Source organism: Triturus cristatus, chromosome 10 (genome assembly GCF_964204655.1).
Source record: "Triturus cristatus chromosome 10, aTriCri1.1, whole genome shotgun sequence".
Lineage (NCBI taxonomy): Eukaryota > Metazoa > Chordata > Amphibia > Caudata > Salamandridae > Triturus > Triturus cristatus.
The window spans coordinates 1,130,676,499-1,130,704,399 of NC_140593.1; the positions used below are offsets into that span (position 1 = coordinate 1,130,676,499).

Sequence of the window (27,901 nt, forward strand, 5' to 3'; positions counted from 1 at the left end):
CTTGTACTTGGTGTTTGAGGCATCGTGATAATGTTATGCAAAGCCAGATATGTAAACAAAAGTAGTTTCAGAGAAACTAATCCAACATTGTCATGCACACGAATATGTGAAAAAGGTCACAGCAGTAATGTTATCATGCAGAAAGAGGACAATGTAAGAAAAATGTGCTCCTAAGTTACATGGGCCTAACCTGGGCACATAACAATCTCTGGCACGGTGTGGAATGTTTTCACTGGTAGGTCCGGCTCCGTTAGCTGAAACACCTTGATGGCCAGAGCTAGGTTTAGGGGCAGTTTACGAATAAAGTGCTTTATTCTTTACCACACCTCTCTTTCTTTGGCACTCCTAATGTCCCGTTTTTCCTTCTGAAGCATCTTGTAGCTATGGTGATTTCTTTGAATTCTGTGAACCTATTCTTTTTATCATGCCCTTTGTCCAGTACTGATCATGCCATTGAATGATTCGGCCTTGAGCCTGTGTACGTACATTGAAAGGAAATCGACCTGTCCTTGGAATGTATTTTCCATTAGCTTTGTACAGGAGGATAGGCGAGTTACTCTTAGGGGAGCTAACTTTCTCCAAGTATCAAGAATAGACCCTGTTGCATTGCGGTGAGGCATTGTGTGGGGGTGAGGCATGCTCTGGGAGTGGAGATGAATCTTGTGTGTTCAGCCCAAGCACATTATCTACACGTTTCATACATGAATTCCCTGTACAACTTGTAATTGTAAATTGTATTTACTCAGTCGTACGTATAGTTATACTGAGAACAATTGCAACCTGCAAAAATGCTTCGATTGGAACACTTGTCGCCGACTGTACTAAAGGTATTGCTACTGAGCATCTTAAGACCATATACCAGTGGGTGCGATTCGGTGGCAGTAGTGATGGCGGTGGCTGAGACTGAAATAGCATTTGCAAAATTCAATGAATAACTCAGACTGTAGAGATCTTGAAGCATCCAAGAAAAACTGAGGGTGTATAAATAGCTGTAGAAGTGCTGTCGCTCATTGTGTATTCAGAGAAGGGAACATAGCAACTGGTAACACATGGTGCTACTCCTCCAGTGACTGTTGTTAAGGCCTGGGCTTCAACAACTCCGTTTTCTGGTAGTTCATTAATGCTTCTCTCACTTCATGCATTGTCCAGAAGTCCTGCTGTAGGCCACTGGCGAAGTCACTACTCAAAAAGCCTGACTTGGACCCCAACAAGCTGCAATGACTCCTTTGTGGGGACCTCAGCTTGTCTCTGGCAGGGTTCCACACCAGGCACAGCTTAGAGAACTGTGTTAATAGCCATGGCCAGCTTGGATGTTTTTGGTGAGCAGACCAGCCTACGTCCTTTGGTCTTCTTAGTTACCTTCAACATGGGGGATCATGACATCCTGATTGACCGTGACTACTTTTGGTTTAATCCCTTTGTCAATGGCAGAACCAGTCAGTCATACTTCTCCCTTTAACTCCGTTGAAGACCCAATTATTTATAGCGTTCCAATGGGTTTGGGCTGTTCGCCCATCTTATTTGACCTCTACGTTCAGCGCAGGTTGAGTGTATTGCTCCCTCGGCTTTCATGGTATTTTATGTCCAGATGCCACTCACCTTCTACTGATTTTAGAGACCATCAGTCTTTGGTCAGTAGTAGAATACCAGAAGATTGCATTACCTCCATCCTGAGTTGGATGACTGCAGAATACCTAAAGCAGAACAGGATAGAACTGAGGTTTTGATTGCAGGTGGTGATCTTTTGATCTCATCTTGCTGGCATTGGCCTGACCGCTTTGGTTGCCTTCCGGCTCCAGTGCCCAATTTAAAAAACAAGTTTGTCATCTTAGATCAAGATCCTACTTCTGTACCTAGGCTCAGAATGGCTGCTCCTTTTGTGTTTGTCGCATGCTTTGTTGTAGATCACATGCTGTGCACTTTTCCGCCATCTAGTATATAGACGTGTGAAAGTTGTCCTTTTTAGTATTATTTTCTTGTCACAAAAATCGACAATGCACAGGCATATAGACTCCTTATAATAATTGGTTCGAACCAGTTTCTTATCATTCTTTGGGGGGGGGCAATATTTTTTTCCTTTAAGGCGTCCAGTTTGCCAAGGTATACAGACATAAGGAAAGTAACACCAAGTATGCATCTTTTGTAAATACCGTGTCTCCATATATCATTTAGATAGTATGTCCGTTGTATCTCGTCAGAGAAAAGTATAACACCCCAAAGTCACCTGATCCTCACGTGTGAATAATAGGAGGAAGAAATGGAAACAACTAGGGGAGGGGGAAGAATCGACTGAATAGTAATGTAGGGAACATACATCATACTGCTGTTCTGCTCAGTACATAATGATCCAATAGGACCTTGTCACCACAGTAAAAATATACCAGGGCGTATTTGAATCCTAGTGGACCCTTAGCAGAGGCTTGATTTTCTCCACCCTTCTTATGGTATAGAGTTCACATACAAATGCAGATGATTACACCCCACTCACGGCCTTCACGTGTCAAAGTTCTGGATCATATGAAAGTACAATAGGATGGTCCAGGATCTGAGACCCAGGTAGGATGAAAGGCAATGATAGTGCACAATGCTGATTCCCTTTTTAGGTAATGGAAACCTACCATCCAATCTGCGTGTCCCCTTTACATCATGTAGGATATATAATAGAATTGATCTTAGCTGCAGGATCATGTGTTCTCTTAATGTCTTGTTATGAAGGCACTACTCTGTGGTACATGATTAGGCCACGGTGGACAGCCAACAACAAGCCTGCGAGTCCCATATTCTGTTTATATGACGTAGGACCTGTTCATTCCTGAACTGCATCTGCACTGCACACCAGCAGCGGGAACCATGTGTCTAGAACAGCAGCAGTGAGGAACTTCAGGGAATAGGAATGTAGATACATGTGGTACCCCATCATCTGTCCCCCATGCACTGTGCCCGTGTGTGAGCCTCCGGCCTGGGTATTGATGTTTTCAAATCTCAACATCTTCAGCTTCTAAGCTGTCAGCAGCTCTTGAAATAAGCTTCTATCAGGCAATGTTTGTCTGTGTTTGTTTGAAAGTCTCTGAATTTCCTCTTGAAGATCAGTTGATCAATCGATCGTATTCCTTTGGTAGCCCAGCACCCCCTCCCCCGCCTCCCACGCACACAGTTTTGCAAACCTTTTACCAGTAGTCCTGTAATCACTCTTTCTGGAGCAGAAATATGTGCATGCGAGTCTGTTTTAGTAGACGGATACATGTATTCCATATTGACAGTGTGCATGGCATCACAGAATTGGAGCTCGTCCTCCGAAGTGGACCAGCTTCAAGTGAACCTTCAAGATGATATAGCAGGCCCGCAGGCCCTCCTAAGGTTTCTCCCACAGCTTAATTTGATCCAGTGGTTTCTGCATTTTGGTCTTCAAGTAGTGAAGATTTTTTTTTCCGTTTCTGGAACTGGGAAAGTCTATTTACATTTGAAGACCTGGCGTTCAGCAGGCGGACTGTGTTGCAGTTAGGGAGGGTCGAAGGGGGCATTCCAGCAGCACTCGGGGGTACAGACCCTTTGTGTGTGTCTCGACTCTTGTATTGTTCTCGTGTGTAGAAAACTGAAGACCTTAATACAGCTGTCAGCACCCAGCAGTCCTGGAAAGATACTTTGAGGATCCCCCGCTATCCAGTGATGAGATAGGGAGGCTGGGCCCAGAAGAGAAAGACCAGAGTGCGCTGAGAATGTGAATTATTGGGCAGGGGACAAGGCAGAGGGGGATACTGGGAGATGGTAGGGATAAAAGAGCAACGAAGCAAGAAGACGGTAGTGAAGAGGTCAAGGGTGGCGGTGGTCCCCTAAAGCCAATGCCGAACCTCTGTAATAACTTTCTATGTACGCAGTTGTTTTCCCTTGAAAAGTTACAATAATCGTAAGTTACATCATTGATGTCCAGCGTTGGTATGCAGGGTCAGGAAATGTGTTTTCACGTGTGCCTCTAATGGGAAGTGTAGTGGTCGCACTTTTTTAGGCCTTTAATAAGACTTGTTGAGACATGCAGGATGGCTTTTTAGTGCTTGTGTGGGGTCGGAGAGCTCCAGGTTGGAAAATCACGACCTGAGGTGTTCTGAAGTCGGTTTCGAGTAGGAAGACTTTGGTTGATCGTCGTACGTCCTTTGAAGGCGATGGCTTTGTCGAGTATACGTCCAAAGCTGTCTCAGTCCATATGGGCTAGCACTGCTTCGGTCTGTGGTTGTGGGGTCTTGTTGGGGAGCAGTTCAGACGGAGGTTCTTTGCATCATCTGGGGGAATGTAAGCTCTGCTTTAAATCCACACAGGGATGGACATGTTCCCCGGCTCTCAACTCAAACCAGGTCTCGGTTCTGAGCTCAGGCACCTGTGCATTCTCACTGTGGTTTCGTCACTCTCGGCCATTCCACTCTGTTTTTTCAAGAGGGGGATGTTGCACGTGCACACGGCCCTGTGGTGCCCCGGCTCCTTTGGGACGGATTCATTTTCGGAAAGTACGTGTCGTGTCAAATGCAGAATTTCAACTAAATTGCAAGTGACGTCTCAGCGCGGTGCAGACGTGTGGTTCTGAAGGCAGGGTGCGCATTCAGGATCCCTGTGCCCCGGATAATTGGCTCCACATGTCTCTGAAATTAATGAAATAGCCCCAGCTCTCCTTGAAATGCTCCACGTCTCAGAGAAATGTGTGCAGGGATTAAGATGGAAGATCATGCTTTGGAGTAAAAGCAGATATTCGTCCCTTGTGATTATAAAGCGCCATTAGCCTCCTCTTCCATCGCTGAGGATGTGTGCGCACTAGCACTCTAGGCATCATCATATATTTCATTACTGACAGTGCTTTAAATGGGCAGGTGCTCCCAGGTACCGAGTACCTGCACCTACTCTATTTTAAAAGGACTGCACCCGTACTTTTCTGCAGTGGTGCAATACTTTTAATCGCAGAGTACTGGCACTTCTCAGGTGCAAACGGTACCCTGGAATAGCGAGTACCTGCACTTTTCTATTTCAATGCCAAGCACTTATGACTGAAAGAGGCTATCAGCACCCTCAAAACCTCAGTTTACACACTTAGTTTGAAGCGATGCCTGCGGTATCTCATTGGGTTCCGGGAGGGTTTTTTGGAGCGCTACTCCCCTCGCTGAGAGCACACGCTCACTGGTAGCATGCGCTGTAATGCAGAGCATTGATTGCAATCAGGCAGGGTACTGACGGGAGACACTCATTGGCAGATGAAAATAACCTTTTGAGCAGATAAACGAAATAAAATGAATAAAATGCAGCTGAAGGCATATGAGTTCCCGGGTTGGACCAGGTCTTGTGGTCTCACGGTCCATTTCTGTGATTATATGAGGCTCTTTTGAAGATTATGTGAGGAGTTTTTCAAGGCTCTGATGTTCTTTTGTAGCTTTGGTAGCCTATGAGTTGTTGGTCGTTTTCTTGGTGTCTTTGAGTATGTATTGGCTAGGACTGTAGATGGGGCCTGGTTATACCCACCTCCTGTGATGTCTTCTGATCCTCATTGCTTCATACACTGTAGTTGGAAGAGAACATGTCTGCTAAAGAGCCACCCGTGGTCCGCTTATTGTCCAAATGCCGGCCAGGCCTTGGGTATTAGCCCAACCTTTGGTGGAATGCACTCAGCTGTAGATCACCTGTGTGCATAGTCACAGCTTGCAGGAGGCAGTTCTACCACCCCTACTTTTTCTGGATTCATACAGTCTGTCAATCAAGTAGTTACCGCTCTCTTGAGGTGCTCTTCCCGTTGGTTAAGGGCACCACGGCCCTGGTGGGTAAGAGTGAACCGGCAGTTCCATTTAAGAAACCTAGTGCCTGAAAGGGAACATCTGCATTCATTCCATGCTGGGTGGTGATGGCTTGTATTAGATCGAGGTATTTGACAGGAATATGAGACGTTATTTTGCATGCCATTACTTCGCATGCTTTTACTACGCGGTTATTACTTGGCAATAACCGTTACTACGCAAGTTTTTACTTTGCATACCATTACAATGAAAGTGTTATGGTATGCGAAGTAAAAACTTACCTAGCAATAATAATGGTATGCGGAATAACGTGTCATACTACACTTAACCCTAAAACTCTACACTACACTTCACTAACACACAACACTACCCTTAACCATAAAACACTAACCCCCCCCCGACACTACACTAAACCCTAAAACACTACCCTAGACTTCACTAACCCACAACACTACCCTAAATCGCTAACCCCACCCCAGGACACTACACTAAACCCTAAAACACTAACCCCACGACACTACACTCAACCCTAAAACACAACCCTAAACTACACTAACCCACAACACTACCCTAAAACATTAACCCCCCGACACTACACTAAACCCTAAAACACTAAACTAGACTTCTATAACCCACAACACTACCCTAAACCCTAAAACACTAACCCAACGACACTTCACTAAACCATAATACACTACACAACTACACAACCCTGCACTACCCTACACAGCCCCTTCACAGCCCCACTTACCTCTTAACATACGTGGTTCAAATCTTCTCCCCTTCATGCTTCCACCTGCTTCCTCCGTCAGACTCTTTGCAAATGTCCGCCGTGACTACTACCCGCCCCCTACGCATGCGTTGTACAACGCATGCGATGTAACAGCATGCGTACTAAAGGGACGCGTTGTTACATCGTATGCGTACTAACGCTTGCGTAGTAACGGTACGCGGAGAAATGTCCGCGTACTAGTGGATGTTTCCCATTTGACAGATGTTATCAATATCCCTATCCAGGATCTCAGGCTCCAGAAGCCTAGAAGTATATTTCATGCCTCTGTTATTGCATGCATTGCACCCTGGTAAGGCACTCTTCCACAGGCTCTTAAAAACTATACCAAGTATCTTTATAGCCTAATGTTCCTTCTACGTATGATTGACATTACATATTGTGAAGGCACAATAGGTGGGACATGGAGTTTGAGATCCTGGTTGAAGTTCCTTCCAGCTTTCATACTAGAGAGCGGAGTTGACGCTTGCAGCTTTACTTTACTTATTTTGATGTGTGAAGTGCGTCATGCAGCCAGCTGGTGGCAATTTCAGGGCACTTCGGGTGGATTAACGAGAGTGGGAAAATCTGTGCTCTTAGATGTCGCCATGAGCAGAACGCCACCGTGGATGAGATGGCAAAGCCTTTGGTAAGACCAATCAAATGGAGCACCAGAAAGGAATGGTCTGGTCTACTGCCTCTGGCATTAATATATTGTGGGGATAGACTTCCTCAGAGGCGATACGCCAGTTCCAACATGGCAAGTGCTTGGCAGACAAGATGGATTCATTGTGATAAACCGAGCCGAGGAGGTGGGTCTTCAGTTCTCTTCTGCACTTTAGTTCATTTTTGAGCGTGCATGTGGAGTTGTCTGTGGCCAAGTGTTTATACCTGTATCTCCTGATGGCAAGAAGGTTGTGATTGGCTGAGCTCCGGCTCTTGGAAGGCTGTGATTCCCGATCTCGCGCTCATGGACAGCAGGTTGGAAGAACCTGGGTGGATACCCTGAGACTTGGCATGAAGGTTGTGATTGGCTGACCTCCGGCTGATTGAGGGTTGTGTTTGGCTGATCTCCGGCTGATGGAGGGTTTTGATTGGCTGATCTCCGGCTCATTGACGCGTTGTTTAAATATCCTGGATGGATGCCTTGGGATTTGGCCCTGCATTCCATTGAGCACCAAGTACAGGTTTGTTTCAAAGACCGCTCCCCAACCTACAAAGATGGAGGGCAGGATTTTGAGTGGGCCAGCTCGCTTACACTCAGTATATGAAAACTGACTTTGGAAGGTGTCCCTACTGGACCCTTTATTTATGTCATTTCCTCTGCAGATAAAACACTGATTGATTTCTGAAGCATGACAGAAAAGAGTAATCCATGTCCGTGATGCAGTGCCTGTTTACTTTTAACGTTATGCTTCCTCTTGCAACATAGTGCTCCTGTATAGTGCATACAGTTGATTGAGTCGCCTCCTGGTGTCTGGTGAGTTCCAGTTGCAGGTGGGCGTCCATGTCAAAGCACAGTTCAAAGCTCTGGCTATGAGGCTTAAGGCAATTTAAGATTCTCACAGTGCGGTTCACTGGATCAGAAAGGCTTCAGACTTCATGCTCAACCAGTCTTTGACCTCTCTGCAGCGTGTATAGAGCAGTGATCACATATGTGCCAATTGTATTTAACTTTTTCTGTGAAAGAGGAATGCATAGTTGTTGAAATATCGATAGTGTCAAATGAAAAGAAAAATGTGATTATAGGCGAGAGAGGGTGTGTTTGGGGGGGGACTGGGGGGAAACTGGGGGGGTGGTATGTTGAAGGGGGGTGATGCCATAAAGTACATGCAAATGGAAGACCATGATGAAGTGGAAGAGATGACTTGTATGATATCGATGGAGGATTTCAGAAAGATGATGGGAGAGGAAAGGGCAAGTGTCTAACAGATAAAAAATGGTGTGGAGAGGAGAACGGAAGAGATTGACACTGTAAAGACTAACATTACCGCTTCTACAGACCCTAGTAATGCGTACCTCAGTCTTGTATATTCCGAATTATAATATTTACAAGCGTTGGAAAATCCAATAAGTCTGGCATGTTTAAGTCGTGTTTTTGTTGTGTAATATGTCTGGGTAGAATAACAGAACTCGGCGAGAGGCACCCGAATACTGGCCAGGGCGCAGGCTGTGCGAAGCACCGTTTTACGCCACAGCTGACGTAGCTAGGGACACCCCTCTCCAGACTGCTTCCACAGAGGCCCTCCTCGTGTTAACGCATGGGTGTTTCTTCCCCCTGGGATGAGAGGGTCTTTCGGCCCGAGCAGTGCCGGCTGTGGGGGGAGCCGCAGTGTGGAAGCCCCCGCGGACACAGGGCCCTCCCTGGAATGCGGGAGGTGTGCTGGGGGCGCTTCGAGGGCTATTTGATAAAACCCAGGCACGAAGGTTCACGGCGGAGCTCGTCCGTCTCAGTCCCCGGTTTACGGAGGAGGCTGCATTCCGCGGCAGGCAGCGCCTGTGTTTACGGAAGGAAAGCGCGCATTCATCAGGCAACAGCTGTGTCCGCGCACGGGCCCTCGTGTCATGGGCAGTGGAATGTGGGGCCCCTCCCAGAGGCTTGGTGCCAGGCGGTGCGGGAGTATGCCTGACGTACCAATGCCGCGGTGCCAGGCGGTCCACGGAGGTATGTTTGGTATTGGTACCCAGGGTAAGGCAGTGGACCCTGCCCTTTCTAAAGCTGGGATGTCATGCGGAGCAGTGGACTGTACCAAACCATGGTGCGAGAGTATGCCGGACGTACCAATGCCACGGTGCGAGAGTATGCCCGACGTATCAATGCCACGGTGCCAGGCGGTCCACGGATGGATGTTTGGTGTTGGTACCCAGGGTATGGCAGTGGACCCTGCCCTTGCTAAAGCCAGGATTTCATGCGGAGCAGTGGACTGTACCAACACCATGGTACGAGGGTATTATTTATTTATTTATGCATTTTTATAAAGCGCGGACTTTACCCGAAGGTGTCAGAGTGCTGTACAATAGAACCAGTTACGTTGCATGAGAGAAATGTTACAAAATAGAACGTACAAAAATAGCAGGACACATAATCAAGCACAGCAGGCAAGATGAGCACAATATCAAACACAGCAAGCAAGGAATGTACAAAAAATAAATAAATATAGCAAATTTACAATGACTAACGAACTTCCTAGCGGGGTCTGAGAATGAAGGAATTAGTTCTGAAAGTCTCTTTGGAATAGAAGAGATTTGAGGTCCGCTTTGAAGATCGGGATGGAAGTGGTGACACGGAGCAAAGGAGGAAGCGAGTTCCAGATTCTCACCGAATTACCTGAGAACGATTGAGACATCAATTTTTCCCTTTTGAAATAGGGGAGCTCAAGCAAGAACTTTTCCGCATTCCGTCTCAAGCCTCCGGACAATTTCAGCTTATTCGCCAGCTAGCGAGGGGAGGAAGAGTGCAAGGCTTTGTGGGTGATGCAAGCCGTTTTGTAAATAGCTCTAGCCTCGATGGGAAGCCATCGGAGAGAAGACAGGATAGGAGTGATGTGGTAACTTCGTTTGGATCCTGAAATGAAGCGAGCTGCTGAATGGAGGACGGATTTAAGGGGGGGAGAGGTGAGATTTGGGAAGGCCAGTCAGAAGAGAGTTACAATAATCCAGTCTAGAGAGAACTAGTGATTGGACCAAGGTTTTTAGGTCTTTCTCTGGGAAGAACCGATGAATCCCCCACAGAAGACTCACCTGATAACGTGCGTTCTTGGCAATGGAGTTGATGTGTGAGATTAGGTTGAGTCTTTTGTCAAGTATGACACCTAGGGATTTAGCGCAGTCGACAATGATGGGTTTACTGTTGAGTAAATTCAGCTGATCGATCCAGGATTGAACAGGAGGCGGGGAGAGAGAGGTAGATAGGAGGAGGAATTCAGTTTTGGAGGGATTGAGAATGAGTTGGTGAACTAACATCCAGTTGTGAATAGAGTTGAGAGTAGAGTTGAGTAGTGAGAGATCCTGAGAGGAAGACACCTTGAGGTAGATTTGGGTGTCATCTGCATAGAGATGGTAAAGGATTCCAGATTTGCTTAGGAGTTTCCCTAATGGTTCCAGATAGAGATTAAACAGAGTGGGTGCAAGGATGGAACCTTGAGGGACGCCTTGACCAATCGCCAGTGGAGACGAGAGACTGTTCGCAATCTTGATCATTTGGGATCTGTCAGAGAGGAATGAGGCAAACCATTTAGGCACTGTGCCTTCCACGCCCATTCTCTGTTGAAGAGTGTTAAGGAGGGTGTTGTGATTAACAGTGTCAAAGGCTGCAGAAAGGTCAAGAAGAATCAGAAGGCACGATTCCCCCGAATCGAGTATATGCAGCGCATCATCGATCACTCGCAGCAGGGCTGTTTCAGTGCTGCAATTTTGAATAAAGCCAGACTGGAACAAGTCAAGGATATTATTGTCCATAATGTGTTGGGAAAGTTGTTTTGCAACACATTTTTCTGTGATCCTTGAAAGAAAAGGGAGATTGGTGATGGGGCGGAAGTTATTGAGGTTGTTCGCATCTGCGGAGGTTGTTTTTAGAAGGGGGGGTAACCTGTCCGATTTTGAGGACAGCTGGGAGGGATCCTTGACTGAGGAAGAGATTAACTAGCCTGGTCCAATAAGAGTATTGGTATAGAAATCAATGGCGATGACCCTAGGTATGGGGTCAGAAGAATGGTTGGAGGGTTTGGTTTAGATTTAGAGGATGCATTTGAGGAAGTCATTTTCTGAGATGGCGGCAAAGTTCTGCCAAGTGACTAAGGATTTTCGCTCCTCAATGTGGGTGGGGTGGGTGACCTGATCCACCAGTTATTTGACCTTTTCATCAAAGAATATAGCGAATTCAGTTGCTTTCTTTGAAGCATCCTCAGGTTTGATGGTTTGGGGAGAACAGTTTGGGTTTTTGATGAGGTCAAAAAAAAATTTGGGTCTGTTTTTAGCTGAGTCGAGGAGGGATCTGAAATGTGATGCTTTTTCATGGAAGATGTGCTTGTGGTAATTGGATCTTGCTGAGCGTAAAAGAGAGAGATTGGAGGTGGATGGAGATTGTCTCCAATGTTTCTCCAAGATTCTAAGGTTTTCCTTTCGTCATAGAGAGCTTTATTGAACCAAGGTGCTGAGGGGGTGGGTCTTTTCCTTTTGCTTTGGAGTGGAACGACATTGTCGATTTTGACTGACGTACGGGTATGCCTGACGTACCGGTGCCAGGCGGTCCACGGAGCTATGTTTGGTATTGGTACCAAGGGTACGAAAGTGGACCCTGCCCTTGCTAAAGCCAGGATGTCATGCGAAGCAGTGGACTGTACCAAAACCATGGTGCGAGAGTATGCCTGACGTACCAATGCCACGGTGCGAGAGTATGCCTAACGTACCAATGCCACGGTGCCAGGCGGCCCACGGAGGTATGTTTGGTACCAAGGGTACGGAAATGAACCCTACCCTTGATAAAGCAGGGTCGCCTTACGAAGCAGGGGTATCGGGACTGTACCAAAACCATGCTGCGAGGGGGCGCGAGAGTAGGTCTCACGTACCAATGCCACGGTGCCAGGCGGTCAAGTGGGTATGTTTGTTACCAAGGGTGCGGCGATAGACCCTACCCTAGCTAAAGCCAGGATGCAATGGTGGCTGGTCCAGCTGGACTGTACCAAAGCCACGCTGCATTAGGGCACATACTCTACCGACTTTATAGTGCAAGAATGTGTTCTAATGCATTAACGCCATGGTGCCAGGGGGTGGGGGTAGGGTAGACTGGTGAAAGGTGCACTCGACCTATTCAAGCCACAATGTCCGAGTCTGCAAGAGACTGTGTGCTGCATGTGCCAAGGGCATCGTAGCACACGGTGCAAGTATGTGTGTGCTTGCAGTGCATGCCCGTGGCATGAAGCTCCGCGCAGATGCTGCTGTCCTGTACAACGCGATTTCCGCTGTTTTTCACGAATACCAATTCAAGTCTGCTCCTCGGTAGGGGCCGGGGTTTGCCTTCAGGATTAAAACCATCATGCTGATAGTTTATCCTTACACTAGCACGACTTGAGGCGCACACCGTGATCTATCGGGGTTGTCTCAGAGTCTACATTGAGCTGTTATTGAAGCAATCAAGTTCATTTATTCTGTACCTCTTCATCTAATGGCACATCCGTGTTTTGAAGGCCATTAAAGCAAATCAGTTTTATCATTTTTCATGTTCCCTTTAAAATGAAACCAGGAAAGTACATCGTATTCAGTTTTTAATGTCATTTGGGAATTATATACTACGGCCTCTTCCCCAAAGGATAACGTTGCATAAGCCAAGGATTACATGCAAAGTGTGCAGCTTATAGAGGGGCGGGCAGACAGACGTATACATGAACGTACTGGGTCTGCTATCGGAAGAGGTGGCAGCGTGGATCTTGGTGCACGTGCATCACCGGCCCAGGTGCTTTGCAGGTGAGATGGGGATTTGGTGGTGGGCACGAGGTAAAAGACCTTGAGAAGGGTTATCATTTCGTAACTGAAGGTCAGGAGTCTGAGGGCCAGTCTTGGACATAGGCAAATATAGTTTCCACTGATAGATTTGTCTTTATTCATTGCAAACAAAAGTATTTATTCAGCGCAAAATCTAGCAGGGAATTCCTTTCTACTGCAAGTTGCGTCGCTGCTGCCCTCTGTCAACCACTGGCCACACTACCAGCTCTGCATAGGCTGCTGTCACTCAACCATCACTAGCGCGCGCTGCCCCGCCTGAAACAGGGACGGGGTTTTGGGACTCAGTTAAGAGTTCTTGTGCTGCTGAGGTGTAATGTCCCTCAAGAATACCTAGCTGTGGCCCCTGCTGCTCAGCTCAGGGGGCTGTAGAGGGGGCCTCGGAGCTCATGAAGGCCTTGCAGGATGGCACAGAGGAGCCCCTTCGGAGCTGGTTCTTGGGTCAGGATGTGAGGAGGGGACAGTGGAGCCAATGTACGTGCGCATGTGTATGCTGTAGCGAGAATGGATTGGCCGTAATATTACTGCAGTGAACCTGGTTTGGGATACGTTTGTATGTGTTTATGATTTTGTATAAACTAAAAAACGCATCTTTTAAAAATGGCTGTGCAGACTTTAGAACAGGCCGCATTTCGCCCACTGAAGCTAATCTCTGCCTTCAGGAGTTGCATGTCATTTAAAGGGCCTCTGATGGCCGTGTTTCTGCAGTCCACGGCCCTCCTGTGTGAGTGGCACAGGGAGCGCTGCCAGGGCTCTGTTCCTACTGTGTGCACTACAGTCAAGTGGAGCCTTTCACTGGGTTAATCATTCCCTAAGTGAGGCCTCTTGAATCCCTGACGAAGGAAAACAGATGTGTAACCTAGCAGGTGAAACGACACACCTCCAACCCCCGCCCTTCCGCTCACCCCTCCTATGTTGGAGTTTTCCTCTGGCCGGATTCAGGGATGTAAATATGAAAAATATTTCCGCACCCGCTGGCACATGCCAGGTACAGGCACGAGAGAGGTGCCTTCGAGGGTCAGGTTGGACCATTAACAAATAAATACTGAATTGTCAACAACATGACATCTGGAGCCGACGAGCAGGCCCCGTCACCCTGCTTTAAAGGGTCATCTTCCAGCTGTGCAGGGGTTTGCTGCAGATGTTGGGTCAGGCTGTGAAAAGCATTTTAGCAGATTGCAAAACTCAGGCGGCTGGCACAGCAGAGCGACTCCACTGCTGCTGCCTGCGAGTCTGGCTCCACACTCCAGCCCCTCTCGAGGGGTAGAGAGGGCTTGCAGAGGCCGAGCTCTGGTGTTTTTAAGTTTAAAATTCCAGAAATGGAAAACCAGCGTGACGCTGCCCCTGGGAAAGGTCTGACTGCGGATTGGGTCTTCTTGCTGGCTACAGGGGTCTTCTTGCGCACTGAATGGGGTCTGGTTGCCCGAGTGAGGCAGCGGGCCAATCGTGTGGCCACCCACAGAAACAAGCCGGCCTGTTATGGGAAGGAGCCGGCTGCTACTGGGTAACTGAGGGTGTAATGGTGCACACCACCTTCCTTCCAAACAGTATTTTACATCCAAAAGGGAAAGTGAATAATTTTTGGAATTTGGCTAGACGGCACATGCGTTTTCTCTTCGAGACATTTTGTTTGCACACAATGGGCTTACAGTCCGCCCAAAGCTTACCAATGGCTTGCTTCAGGGTCTCTAATTTCTTTCATTCCTGTTTGTCATAGCTTGTATATGTCATGTCCTCTTCTTGTACTTGATCCACGCTCCAGGTGAGCTCTAAACACGTGTCCTTACACTACTCCCGTTTCTCGAGTGATTTTTTTGTTGTTTTTGTTTTTGTTCAAGTACTTCATGCGAGTGCTTGTGTTTTCTGTCCGTCTTCCATATCCCCGTTCATGTTGCTTCTTTTCCCTCCTACCCCCCCATGCCCCTGTCTGTTTCTTCTCCACCCCCATTCAACCCAGTTTTATCCCCCACCACCCTCGTTTGTGTTCAGCTTTTCCCCTGTCCGTCTGCTCCCTCCTTATAGTGTTACATAAGTAATCATCATATCCCATGCCAGTTACCACACATCGCAAAATCCTTTGTACATACCTTTGACTTGGCTCCTTTTTATCCACAACAACATTCTTGTCCTGTAACAGAGCATTTTCCTGCTTACATCAAATTAGCAGTTATTTTTGCATAAAATGAGCTCATGCTGCCTTTATTATCGCTACTTTGTAGTAACTACTCACTGCAAATACGTTCAGTGCGCCAGCACATTTTGCCACTCCCTCCCCCTGTAACTCCCTCTTATTCACCACCAAGTCCTCGCCACCCGCTCTCCGCCCCCTCCCTTGTGTTGCTTTCCCTGGCCTTCGTGTCATAGCACTTTTTTAATGACTTTTAGGCATGATGAACGGCAGTCATGCAGCTATACAACAAGGCGGCTAACCTTTGTTTTCCGGTGCCGTGAGGGGAACGGCCGATACTCAGCATCTTCCAACTAAGCCGTGAGGGGAACGGCCAACGCGCAAACTACAACTCCCGAACTACAACTCCCAACGGCCCCTGTCCATCGGGCGCTGGGGGACGCTGACACTGCGACAGGTGGAGCTTCAAAAGCCGCGCCGGACTTCTGCAGCGCGGGACACGGGCGGGCCCGTCTGTGCACATCGGTGCCAGGAGGAGGCCGGGCTGGGCACCCTCCTAATATCTGCTGCACTGGCTGGAGTGCGGCGTTGGTGATCTTGTTGTGACCGATAACCCCTAAAGATACTGTTTTTGCCATCCCGGATGTGACTGTTAGCAAAAGACACTGTTTTTTTTCTTCTTTCTGTCTGTAAGAGCTGGACTATCTTCACTGCGAAAGACCCCTTTTCTAGCGATGTTATAAGGGGATCAACCTTACATGGTAGTAGCACATTGTAGTACATTGAGGACAGTAAACCGATATTGTGCCCAGTTTGATTGAACAAGCCATATTGTAAGCCCCCTATTACCATCAATGGGCACAAGGAGGTTGTTGGATGGGGGCGAGGCTGGAGGCATTAGCTCAGATCGGAGCAGAAGGGGCAAAAGGGCAAGGAAGCTCCATCTACACGCAAGTAGTAATTGTGTCTTAGATCGGATAGACACCCTGATAGAGGAGTGTGAGGGTATCCTAGAGCTAGAGCCTACGACACAAGTTACTAGTGTCCCACCTCCAATTAGGCCGTCCCTTGAAGATAAAACGCCCACTACCATAATCCCGGCAATGTTTCATAAAACACGTACAAAAAAAGTTGCTAAAACCGCTGATGAAGGAGCAATATCTAAAGAGGGCGTAGCCAACATAGATCACACCGTCACTATGGTGCAGTGCACTAATAGATTCCTCCCACTACTTGATATCCCCAATAACGAAACAAGAGATGAAGGTGGGTCTCAGGCAAACCAGATGTCCCCGGCCATTCCTGAGCAGGGTAGGGACAGGGGGCTAGACTCATCTAAGGAACATCAAGACTTACTTCAGCTAGTCACCTTGCTGAGGCAAGAAATGGGTTTAATGAGAGGCCAGATCGAGGATCTATTATTGTTGGTAAAATCACTGACATCTGACCGATTGCTTTCCCTTGTACCCCCCTGGTTGCAAAGACCCAGGACATTCACACGTCATATCAGCTATCACCCCACATACCAACCAAACGCAGACTGCTGGGTCACATTTCGTTTGGGTAGGGCCAGGGCAGAGATTAGAAGGACATCCTTAGTAAAGTCTGGACCTACCCCAAATTCTACTAGACCAAACCCTACTGTTGGCCATAGCTAAAACTCTTTCCCAGTAGCTTGGGTGCGGGCCCCGGTACGTTATGATGGCAAAACCGTATCACATCCTACCAAGCTAATGGCAGAGAAGCAAAATAGGCACCTGGCTAATTGCTCTATGGAAATGCCTAATTCATTAAAAATTGTCATGGCGAATGTACCAAAACTAGTTGCAAACAAAAGACCAGAGAGTGAGGATTCCCTAATAAATAAATCAATTAATTGGATACGGCACGTGAGAGGATGCCGTTCGGTAATTAGGGAAGACCTAGTTAAGGCCCGCAGGTTGGTAGCAACATCAAACTCCTTGGATAGCATTGAGCTTACGATGGCCAGGGCAGATATAGCGGAAAATCTATTTGCCCTTGAATTCCGCACAAGTGCTCGAGGTCAATCGGCTATCCAGTTGAGACGCCCTCCTAAGACTAGTGAAAATGTCCACCAATATGAGCATAACCTATCCAGGCTCCGGGGTGTATCAACGCTAGAAAATATAGATTGACACAAGATGGATCTGGTTAAGAGGCAGCAGGTTCAGTCACCATCTAAGTTGGCCCTCAGGGACAGCCCTTTAGGGCATGATCGTCCACCTTTAGAGCTGGACCCAGGTGTAAGAGAGGATGTCCTGCTAATTAACCAAAATGAAGGGCTAGGACAAGAGGGCAGCCCAAGCCTAAGCTCACGCGTATCAAATATCCAATTACCTGGCGGTACGTTACCCGTAATGAATACTGACCTGCAACATTGCAGGCTTAGGTTCCAAGTTGGGATCCCCAGAGTGGCATGCTTTTATTGAGAAGTTTGATTTTTGTCTGTTCCAAGAGACCTGGTCAGAAGTCCCCCTCTTTTGTGTTGGTTTACTACGTTTTTATATCCCAGCCGTAAAGGCCCAAAAGGGAGACCATCAGGGGGACTGACATTGTGGGCGATGCAAGATATGGGGCTAGATATTCAAGCTATCCCAACCCATAGTCAGGACATTCAGGCTGTTAGATTGTCTAGGGGCACTAATGAGATTGCAGTAATATATAAAATATGTGCGAGGCTCAAGGGGGGAAAAAGTCGGGAGTTTAGCGGCTCTTGACGACTTTCTTGAGGGTAGCCAGTCAGGCACACCCTTGATCATCGCAGGGGATTTTAATGCAACGTTTGAGCCACTCTTGAATGAGGAGGGCAACTCGTTTGACGAGTAAGATCTAAAGTGGGCTGTCCCAAAGCTGGAGTTAGACCCAATAAAAAGATGCAAAAACCAAAGGAAATGATGGACGGAGTGTTGAACATTGCAAGCACTCACCCCCAGTCAACTGATCTGGGTTTAATCCATCACCGTTCTTTAGCCCACTCTGCCACCCCAGTTCAGACATGGCCATATGCAAATCAGCCTGACCCTGTGCTTCATGGTGACAGTCAAGCCCGAACTGCCAAGCCATGTCTTCCCTGGACCGGAAACAAGCTTCCTAGGACCGGTTTCTGGCATTTCAGCCGTCTTCAGCCAGGTTTGCTTGAATCCAGTGGCAAAGTGAGCAAGGGACTCACGTCTGAGCATACCCTGCCAACTTATGGCGAACAAAGCAAAAACCAAAGGCAATTATGGACGGAGTGTTGAACATTGCAAGCACTCACCCCCAGTCAATAAAAAGATGGTCTGATGTGGTGATCCAAATTAATTCAATATGTATGGAAAAGGGTTTATGGGCACTTGATGGCCATACAATGTCTGACAAAATGGGGGCCGATACATTAGATAACAGACACAGTACCAGTAGGATAGATTATGTTCTGGTCAGCCTAGCACTCTGGCATAGAGTGAAGGATATGAAGATCCAAGATAGACTGGAAAGCGATCATAATCCTATGTGTGGTCTTGGACCTTTCTTGCTCCAAAGTCCGTCACAATAACTACTGACGTTGTCCCATCAAATGACCTAAGGCGATCAAAATGGACTAAATTAAAAGAACTACCGTTAGTACTTGCTAGCATTGAAAAAGAGTTAGATCGGGCCATTAGTGATCTAAAGGTTAGTGCATCTAATCCGATTGATTTAAAGCTATCCATTAGCATACATAACAAACTTTTTGGACTACGTATGCATCTTGGTACAAAGAGCAAATCTAAAAAGTTACGCATACCGAAAGTAAAGGAATGGTATAGTACCGAATATAGTAGGTCTTGTGTAGCTTTAGGGGATGCTATAAAGCAAGGGGACCCCGCATCGGTACGAATAGCAAGGGCCATATACCGGGGGGTGAAAAAAAAGGCGAAAAAGGAATGGGACAGTAAAAGGTGGGACGAACTGAAGGAGGCCTTTGTTAATAGGAACCCAAAACAATTCTGGAATGTCCACAAATGCAATAGAGGAGGGCAGGCCTCCCAGCCCCATAATCACGTCTCACAAGGCGAGTGGGTAAACCACTTTAAACCGCAATACGCTGCAAGTGAGTATGAAATAGAGGGCAGCATTGCTAAACAGTTTTTTAATGGGGCAGTTTTTAGCAAGGCAGATGTTGAGGTGGCCCTGAAATCTATTATGGCAGAAAAAGCTCTGGGTTTAGATGGAATACCGGGGGATGTATTCCTCTCTAACAAAGCGAGATGGAGTTCATATATCCTCTTACTGTCAAATGCTATAGCCTAGGGTGTGCAGGTTCCAGATTCCTGGAAAGGTGCAGAGATTATTCCTGTTTTTAAAAGAGGAGATACATCGTGCCCAGGGAATTACAGTCCTATTAGCCATATTGACTCGTTACAAAAGGTAATGGGCAGGTTGGTGCTCAACAGAGTGCAAGATTGGATTGATGAATTCGGTGTCTTATCGCCCCTCCAAGCAGGATTCCGTGCTTTTACAAGCACAATAGACCAAGTGTTCAGGTTAACTCTTTTACACTGGAAGACAGTAATCCTGGGTAAGGGCAGTTTGTATGCCGTCTTTGTTGACCTTAGGTCAGCATTTGATCTTGTGCCACTTGGAAAACTCTGGCAGACATTACAAGACATGGGGTTACCACCCAACTTGCTGACACTTATTAGAATGCACGAGGACAACAAGGCTAAGATCCGATGGGGCAAACCGGGTGAAGTCACAGATTTTTTCCCAGTGGAGAAGGGAGTTTGACAGGGATGTGTACTGGCCCCGACCCTATTTTCGCTCTACATAAATGGGATAGTGAACTGTATGAGATTAATCACCACTGATGCACCGTCACTGGCAGGCCAAGAAGTCCCCATACTAATGTTTGCGGACGACACATTGATCCTTTCTAAAACACCGAGTGGGCTCCAGAAAGCCCTATCAATCTTCGAAGAGTTTTGTGCTTGACGGGGATTGGAGGTCAATGTGTCTAGAACAAAACTGATGGCCTTTAATCCACACAGGGCCTTTAAGGGGGGCATCAGGCTGAATAACGCCGTGCTAGATCAGGTTAAGGAGTTCACATATTTAGGGGTCAAAATTCAGGAGGGTCACACCAAGTCGATCAAGCATCACTAAAACATTGACAATTGGCAGGGGTGCTGCAAAAAGAATACAATACCTCCTTCACCAAGACAATTAGCCCTGCTATGGAGATTTATAAAATGAAAGCAATTAGCTCTGCCTTGTATGGTGCAGAACTCTGGGGTGATGAGAACTTAGCCAAACTTACCTTCTCGGAAAATAAGTTTCTCAAATATTGCCAGTTTGCCCCAGAGTACTCCGATACGCCCATTACTGATTGATCTTGGGAGGAAGTCAATCGCGGAAACTGCAAAAGTACGCCCCCTTTTGTACTGGTGTAGACTTTGGTCTACCCCAGAACTTGCAGAGTATGCGGCTGGCCTCCTAGATGTAAAAAGGGCGGACACATTACACCAAATAAGATGGCTAAGACAGCTTAGAGTCACCCTATTGAATATGGGTATGAGTTCTCTATGGGAGGATCCCAAAAAACAATCTTTCCTTCAAAGCAGAGCTTGAAGGCCAAATACTGGGAAATGGCCCAGACCGATTTAGTGAGAAACTGTGAGCCCTCTTCCCTTACAGGGCGATTCCTGAGTTGTAAATCCATACCTGAGCTAGAGTAATATTGGGACATTATTACTATGCCCTTTGAGCGGAAATTATATTTCCAGTTCAGGGTTGGCACACTGCCATTAAAAGCTTTTACTAGCAACTGGTCCACACCTAGTAATGATTTGTGTCCGGTGTGCCAGATCGGCAACGAATCATTGGCCTATGTATTGTTCGAATACAGTGGTTATAAAGCTCCGCGGCGCACCTGGTTGTCCCCAATATGCAAGCTTTTGGGAACAAGAAGGGCGCAAGAGGCTGAAAGAATCCTCAGAAGTGACACAACTGAAGCGATTGTTGTAGCCATGACAAAATTCCTGGGGTGGGTGTGGGCAATTAGAGCAAGATCCCATAAAGAGATAATGGTTCATTAACATATATGCCTGGCTGTAATGCATTTCGATGTAATCAACTGCTCTTTAGTCCGACTGTTAATAAATGTCGTTTGTATAGAAGTACACTTATAAAGTTTTTAGCTAACTAATTTTTATATTAAAAAAACATATTTACCTTGTATAGAGTTTTTGTGATACTCCTATCTTTCCATCCTAGAGAGCATGCATTGTTTCTGCAAAGACTTTCCATGAATTGTTTGTAGAAGTTTTGTGTATGGTTTTTATATGTAAGTTTTGTGCTTTTATGACCTAATACGTCGAATAAAGCTTTTTGGATTGGATTGGAAACAAGGCTACAAGACATTGACAAAGCCAATAACTCTGAAATTGCCGAGGCCTATTGGCTTTGCCAATGCTTCTATGGCGCAGCTGTTGCCAGAAAATAATGTAAGCATCACTAGAGAGAGATGTTCGCTCCACCCACATGTTGTGAGCCAGGAGTACACGTTTTGATTGGACAGAAGTTGTGTGCTTCCAGAAAAAAAAGTGCTTGTCCTCCACCAGCTTTGACCATTTTGTTTATTTATCCAGCTGCCGTAGGTGATCTTTTAGGGGCACACACATTAAATTGGACGGCTTTAAAGTGTTTTGGTAATTTATGTAGTTTTTTCTGTGGCAGCAACACGGATGGGAGGGTAGTACTCATTAATCTACATGGATTTTTAGGTCTGGCTTGACAGTGCATGCGTCACTTTACCTTTTAAACTACACTAATATTCTACAGTTCTTTTCTTCCACACAAACACACATCTATTCCCATGCTATTTACATGTAATGCTTCACATTACCATGCAATTTTCCTTTAAAACCAGTGCTATTGGCATTGCCCATGCTTGTTAAATGATTGTGCGAGCCTTCTTCCCAAAAGGTTCTCTGCTTAGAAACAATAGATGTTCCAATGTCCAAATAGATGATTGAATACTTATAAATGTTAAAAATTGTATTATTCACTAGAATTCCTTTAAAATTGTCTCCAAACACACAAAAAGCTCTCCAGGGTCTCACTTATTATTTCACTTTTGACAACCTCCAGCCAACACTTGAGGATGCGACAACAGCTAAGCATTGTATTGTCCTGTAATTCTATAACACTTACTACCTCTGAGAAGGCTTTGAAGCACTTTATTTTTGGTAACATGCATCTCCATACCCAAAGTTAGTGGTTAGTTCAGTGGTTATTCATCATTGTTGTAAATGTGCTGGTTATTGAGCTAGTCTTGTGCTCGGAGGAAACCGAAGTATTTCCTCTAGTTCTAGTGGCAGTTAAAGTTAATAGGATGGGTGAAATTATTAGTGGGTTCATGCAAGTGGATAAAAAAAATTTGAAGCAGTAGCTTTGAGTATGATTTTTAGCAAAGTAAAAATCAAAGGCTCCCTCCCAGCAAAACGCCTCCTGAAGTGACCTCGAACGGGGCTCTCCTTGAATGGATAATGTTGCGTCAGGTGCTGGAGTCGTGGTGGTGGCGCGACGATGAGGATGGTGGTGGAGAGACAGTCATGGTTGGAACAGTCCGGTTCCAGGACCTGAGCGTTCGGGCCATGCATCAAACCATGCTGAAAAATAGTAGTGATGTTGTTTTGACACCTGCGTGAAAACCCTGGCGCAGGAAGGCGTTGTTGTCACAGTGGTTGTCCCAGCGTGCTGCACTGGAGGAAGCGATGTGTTCTCTCGGGCAGATTCGGGCAGGGCTTTCACAGAGGGACAGCAATTTAACGCGGAGTGACTATTCTGCTTTGCTCTCTTGATTACTGTGATGTGATGTGCCTGGACTGAGGTGAAGTTCTGATGTGGGGCGTTAATGGACACATCTCCTATGTGGGGGTAGCAGGAGGGGGGAGGAAGCATGGAATTTGAGTTGGTGGTTCTTAGGACAGTGGTCGGTTCTGAATCTGACTTCCTGCTCTCTTCTCACCTCTAGGCCCTTTTAGGTGACTGGGGGCAGGGAGGAATAACAATTTGGGTCAGGTCTACAGTTAGATGTGATGCAAACAGGCCTACCGATGACGTAGATACCTATCACACTGATATGTGACCAAACAAAATGAGAGTATGGTGACCGCAGGTTACATGTGATGCAAACATATTAAACCAGGTTTTGTGTGGTCTCTTAAAGTTATCGACCACAGAATCCGTCGTTTTCATGCAGCTTCGGAGGCTTCAGTGTTTAAGCTGCTTGGATACAAGGCAAGGAATTGAGGGTTCCAGCACTAAATGGAGCAAAATTGTATATATTTTTTAAGCTTATGCACATGGTGGCTGTGCGTACTATTTTCAATGCATAAGATGCTTCTACCGAAGAATGCAGAGTGAAAAAGCTGCCAGGTCCGTGGTAAGCCATAAAGAGGAGGAGTCTGGGACAGAGAAGCCGCAGGGAATTGTGAGCAACACTGAGACCGAGAGATGGTGGGAAGGGAAGAGAAGATGCTGGGACTGTTTTAAACTACCAAGTGTTTGATTGAAATAAAAAAAACATAAAAAAATTAACAGTAAAATTAAATTGCAAGGGCCATTGAAAAGTGAAAATAGAATATGCAACTATTTGTTAGGAAGGTGAGAAAATGCGGTCTCCCGAAGTAAAGCGAACCAGTAGTGAAGTGGTCTGAACCATTGGCCTATGCTTTGGTGGACGGAAGCAAATTCAAATGACAATTTAGTAGAACCATTGATGAAGACTGCTCACCATTGAGCTGGTTGGTTCAGTGGAAGGTCTTGTAGAAATGTGCCGGCCACCTGTGATGTGTTCATTTACTGTGACATGAAATAAATCATAGAATTCCAAGAAGCACAGGATCCAGTTCCTTGTTGCAGTAGGAATCGCTGATAATCGTAGAAGTGCCACTGTGTCTATAGCTATAGATATCTATACATATCTCAATCAGATCAGATCTAAAATGGGACAAGCGCATGGAAACTCAAGATCACACATTTTTTGGAAGAATTGAGAAATTGAAACTATTGTATGAGGTGCATGCAGGGGTTCTGGCATTTACCGGGTCAAGGATGGGATGGATCGTGCATGTTTGAAAATGGGATCGTTTGCATGTCGGAGGGACGATCTTGAACATTCAGAGTTGACACACCAGGTTTGGTCATAGGAAGGTGGCCGGGAGAGGACGATCAGTCACATCGATTTGCCTATAAAATTTGGCATCCCGGGGAGGCTCAGAGCTGCACGGTAGGGAATGCGTGACTTTGGGAGGGGCTAACTCCTGTCCACGGGTGCTTTCCGATACAAATCAATGCACCTCATGTCTACATCTGCTGCTGATTGGATTTCTTTGTCACCAAACGACTCCCAAGCCCCCTTAAATGAACTGATTGGTCCTACCGTGGATAGCAGGAGTTCACCTGCTAGAAGAAGTGGCTTGTCACTGTAAAAAGTTTCTACCACTGGAAAGACTTTGATTATTTGTATCCTTTGAGCACTTTCCATCAATGAGGGATGTTTCTTTGATGTGGCGGAGCTATTGTCCGGAGGTACAAAGAGCTGGTTCCAGCAAGAGTGGTTAGTTCCTCATATGTGAAAAGTTTGTTCCTCAATTGTGAGGAGCGGGTTCCAGTGGAGTGTGGTTTTTAATACTGCAAGCAGTTTGTACCACATTGTGAAGAGCGAATTCTTCTTATAGGGGTTGCTTTCTCCTGTTGGAAGTAGTTGGCACCTCGTTGTGAAAAAATGGTTCTTCCAGTAGACGTTGGTTTCTGGTAGTGGAAGAAGTTGGTTCCACTTTGTGAAGAGCTGCATTCTTAAGTGGAGGTTGGTTTCTAGTACTAGAAGCAGTTGTTACTACTTTGTGAAGGGCTGGTTTCTTTTGCGAGGGAGGATTCCAGACCTGGAAGGAGTTGGTACCACACTACAAAGAGTTGGTTCCTCTGGTAGAGGGTGGTTTCTCTTCATGGGAGGAGGTGGTGCTATGTTGTGAAGAGCTGATTTGTCCGGTATAGGCTGGTGTCTCATGCTGGGAAGAGTTAGTACCACATTGTGAAGAGTTGATTTTTCGAGCTGAGAGATACGTTTGCCCCTCTCTGAGAATTCTGCCAATAGAAGGCACTGTTTTCTCCTTGCAGAAGGAGCTGCTTATCCCTTGTTAGGAACTGGTTCTTGTAGTTGACTTTCCCACAGAGTGGATGCCAAGAGCAAGAAGCACGACCCTCGTATATTCTTCAGTAATGTGTTCACAACAGAAGTGTTCCCTAGAAAATTGCGAACTTTGTAAGTAATGACGTGACCGCAGATTTAGCAACTCTTGTAGAAATGCTCAAAAGCGTATAAATGCATGCATATATTTGTAATTTCAAAAGAAAATGTGACCTGAAAGTCCAGCGATTCAAAGGTGTCTTCTGTTCGTCTTAGGATGTGAATGGACAAATGAAGGACCTCCACCCACGCCTCTGTGTGCTGAAGAAGGGCCCGAATGGCTATGGATTTAACCTTCACAGCGAGAAGTCCAAGCCTGGCCAGTTCATCCGGTCTGTAGACCCTGGGTCTCCGGCTGCAAGAGCTGGGCTGCAGCAACAAGATAAAATAGTAGAGGTAAGCTGCCCTCCACTGAGCTGTGGCATGAGCAAAATAAATCTTCTTTTACCAATGTTTTGAAGGGGGAAACACACATTGTTTGAGTTGGACACTGAATTGGTTGCTCTGTGCTTGATCTTTCTTTCCCTTGTAATTGGTTTTCGTAGATGTGCATGCTGGACCACAAACCGGGCTATAGGACAGGCATGAAAGTGGAATCTCTGACTGCTACCTATGTGTTTTCAGCTCCACTGGGGTGCCTGCAAATAGTCAGACAAACTTGAATGGAAAATACAAACTATTTTTTGCTTAAACGCTCCGCTGCCTGCCAGAGGGTCCCTATAAATCCGTTAATGGTTGGTATGTGGTTGCAGTTCAGACTATTATCAGTTTGTGGTGAGGAAGTACTCAGTTTGCTTTCAACACTTTTAGCAGGAAGTACTCTGTTCGAGGTCTGAGTGACAGCTGGAAGTATATTGTTCAGGGCCACAGGGTTTGCCGAAGAATGCTGTGCAGAGCTAGGCTTTTGGGAGGAAGTACTGTTTAGGGCCAGGCTATTATCAGAAGGCATCCTATGTAGGGTTAGACTTGCACTCGGCAGTGTACTTCCTGCTGTTAGCCTCCTTGAGTAGTGAGTAACATAACCTACTTACGAAGGGCATCGGGAGATGTGGCTCTCACAAACAGGAACTCCGACAGGCAAATTGTCGATGCTTAATATGTTTGTGGTAGGCACACAAATTAAAGATGCTGGTACAAAACTGTTTTTATTCTGCCAGCATGTTGAAAAAATTGGAAGGTTGAGAAGGTAAACCTTTAAGTGGGGCTGATATTGCAGCAGCATGTAGGTATTTATCTAAATTTGGGAAGGTGGAGGCGAGCAGGGGCGTTAATGAGAGCAGGAGAGGAAGGGAGAATGTGTCAAGAAGAGAGCCCAGCGTTCTTTAGTAGGTCAATGAGAGACTTCATGCAGTCGGTGGTACTACAAAGAGTGACTTAAGACTCTGTCCCTTCGATACATTTGTACTTTTGTATATTTATATCTGAGACTGATGCTGAGGCTTCAGATGCGCTGCAGAAATAGAAACGCAGTGGCAAACGCTTGCAAACAACATGCTCTGTTGAGGAACGCTTGTAAAAGTTAAGGCGAGGAAGGGAACACGACCATACGCTTCATATCCTAGCATGTTAAAGGGGGTAGTATGTGATCAAACCAAAATCTGATTTATAGAGCGCCGCTGATCACCCACAAGGGTATCCAGGCCCTGAGAGCAGTGCTGCTTGTGATCTAGGTACCCTGAATTTTAAAGTTATCCTTCCAGTGGTTTTCCTGTTCTTCTGCTGACCTCCTTTAATATGTCCATCTTGTCTTCTCTCCCTCGTTTCCTTTGCTTGTCAGTCTCCTTTGCTCCTCAGCTCTGTATTTTTCCTCGCTCCTCTACTCAGCTTGTGGTAATCGAAAGAAGTACTACAACAAACGCATTGATTATTTTAATTGCCCCTTTTGTTTTTTTAAATAAGTAATTTAACTATTCAGTTGATATCAATTTAGCAATTGGCTGATGTTTCTAGGACCTGTCACCCTTTTCCTGGTACGGAGCCAGCCTAGAGATGTTTTTATGTTTAAGACTGTCCTATTTTCAGGAGTTTGGTTGTTTTTAAAATTCATATAAAACTCTTGTTAGTACTGTTGCTGCGTTTCATTAATTTTGTAGATCTGGATCTGCAAAATGTACTCAGCAGTTCGTAAAGGGAGAGTCGTACCATACAAATCTACCCAATCTTTTTGTTGGTGGATTGGGAACAAGGGTTAAGCCAGAGTAATTGTATCGGGTAGTTTTCCCCCCCGGATAATAACTAATAGGCACCTTGCATGCCAGCAAACGTGCTGAAATGTTTGTTCAGTGCTTAATTTGAGCCAGGTGGTTTCCGGTGCTCGACTCCGGCACTTAATTCCCAACACCGGCACTGATGATAGTCCACCACATGGTGGCGTTGTCTGTCTAATTTTGAGCAAAGCACACAAACCATGTTTAATAATTCAAGATACATCAAAAAGGAAGAATGCCTGTAGCCCAGGCCATTATTCTAGTTCTGGGTGACCTGGAATAGTCTGAATTGTCACACGTGTA

General features: G+C 46.2%; 1 protein-coding gene across 2 annotated transcripts in view; it reads left to right on the forward strand.

Annotated features, from left to right (window-relative positions):
* Positions 1-27,901, forward strand: part of NHERF2 (NHERF family PDZ scaffold protein 2) — a 347,541-nt gene that overhangs the window by 175,464 nt on the left and 144,176 nt on the right. For both annotated transcript variants that reach the window (XM_085629400.1, XM_085629399.1), the window contains exon 3: positions 25,608-25,787. In XM_085629400.1, the coding sequence (XP_085485526.1) occupies positions 25,608-25,787 (180 nt within the window). The remainder of the gene's footprint in view (positions 1-25,607; positions 25,788-27,901) is intronic.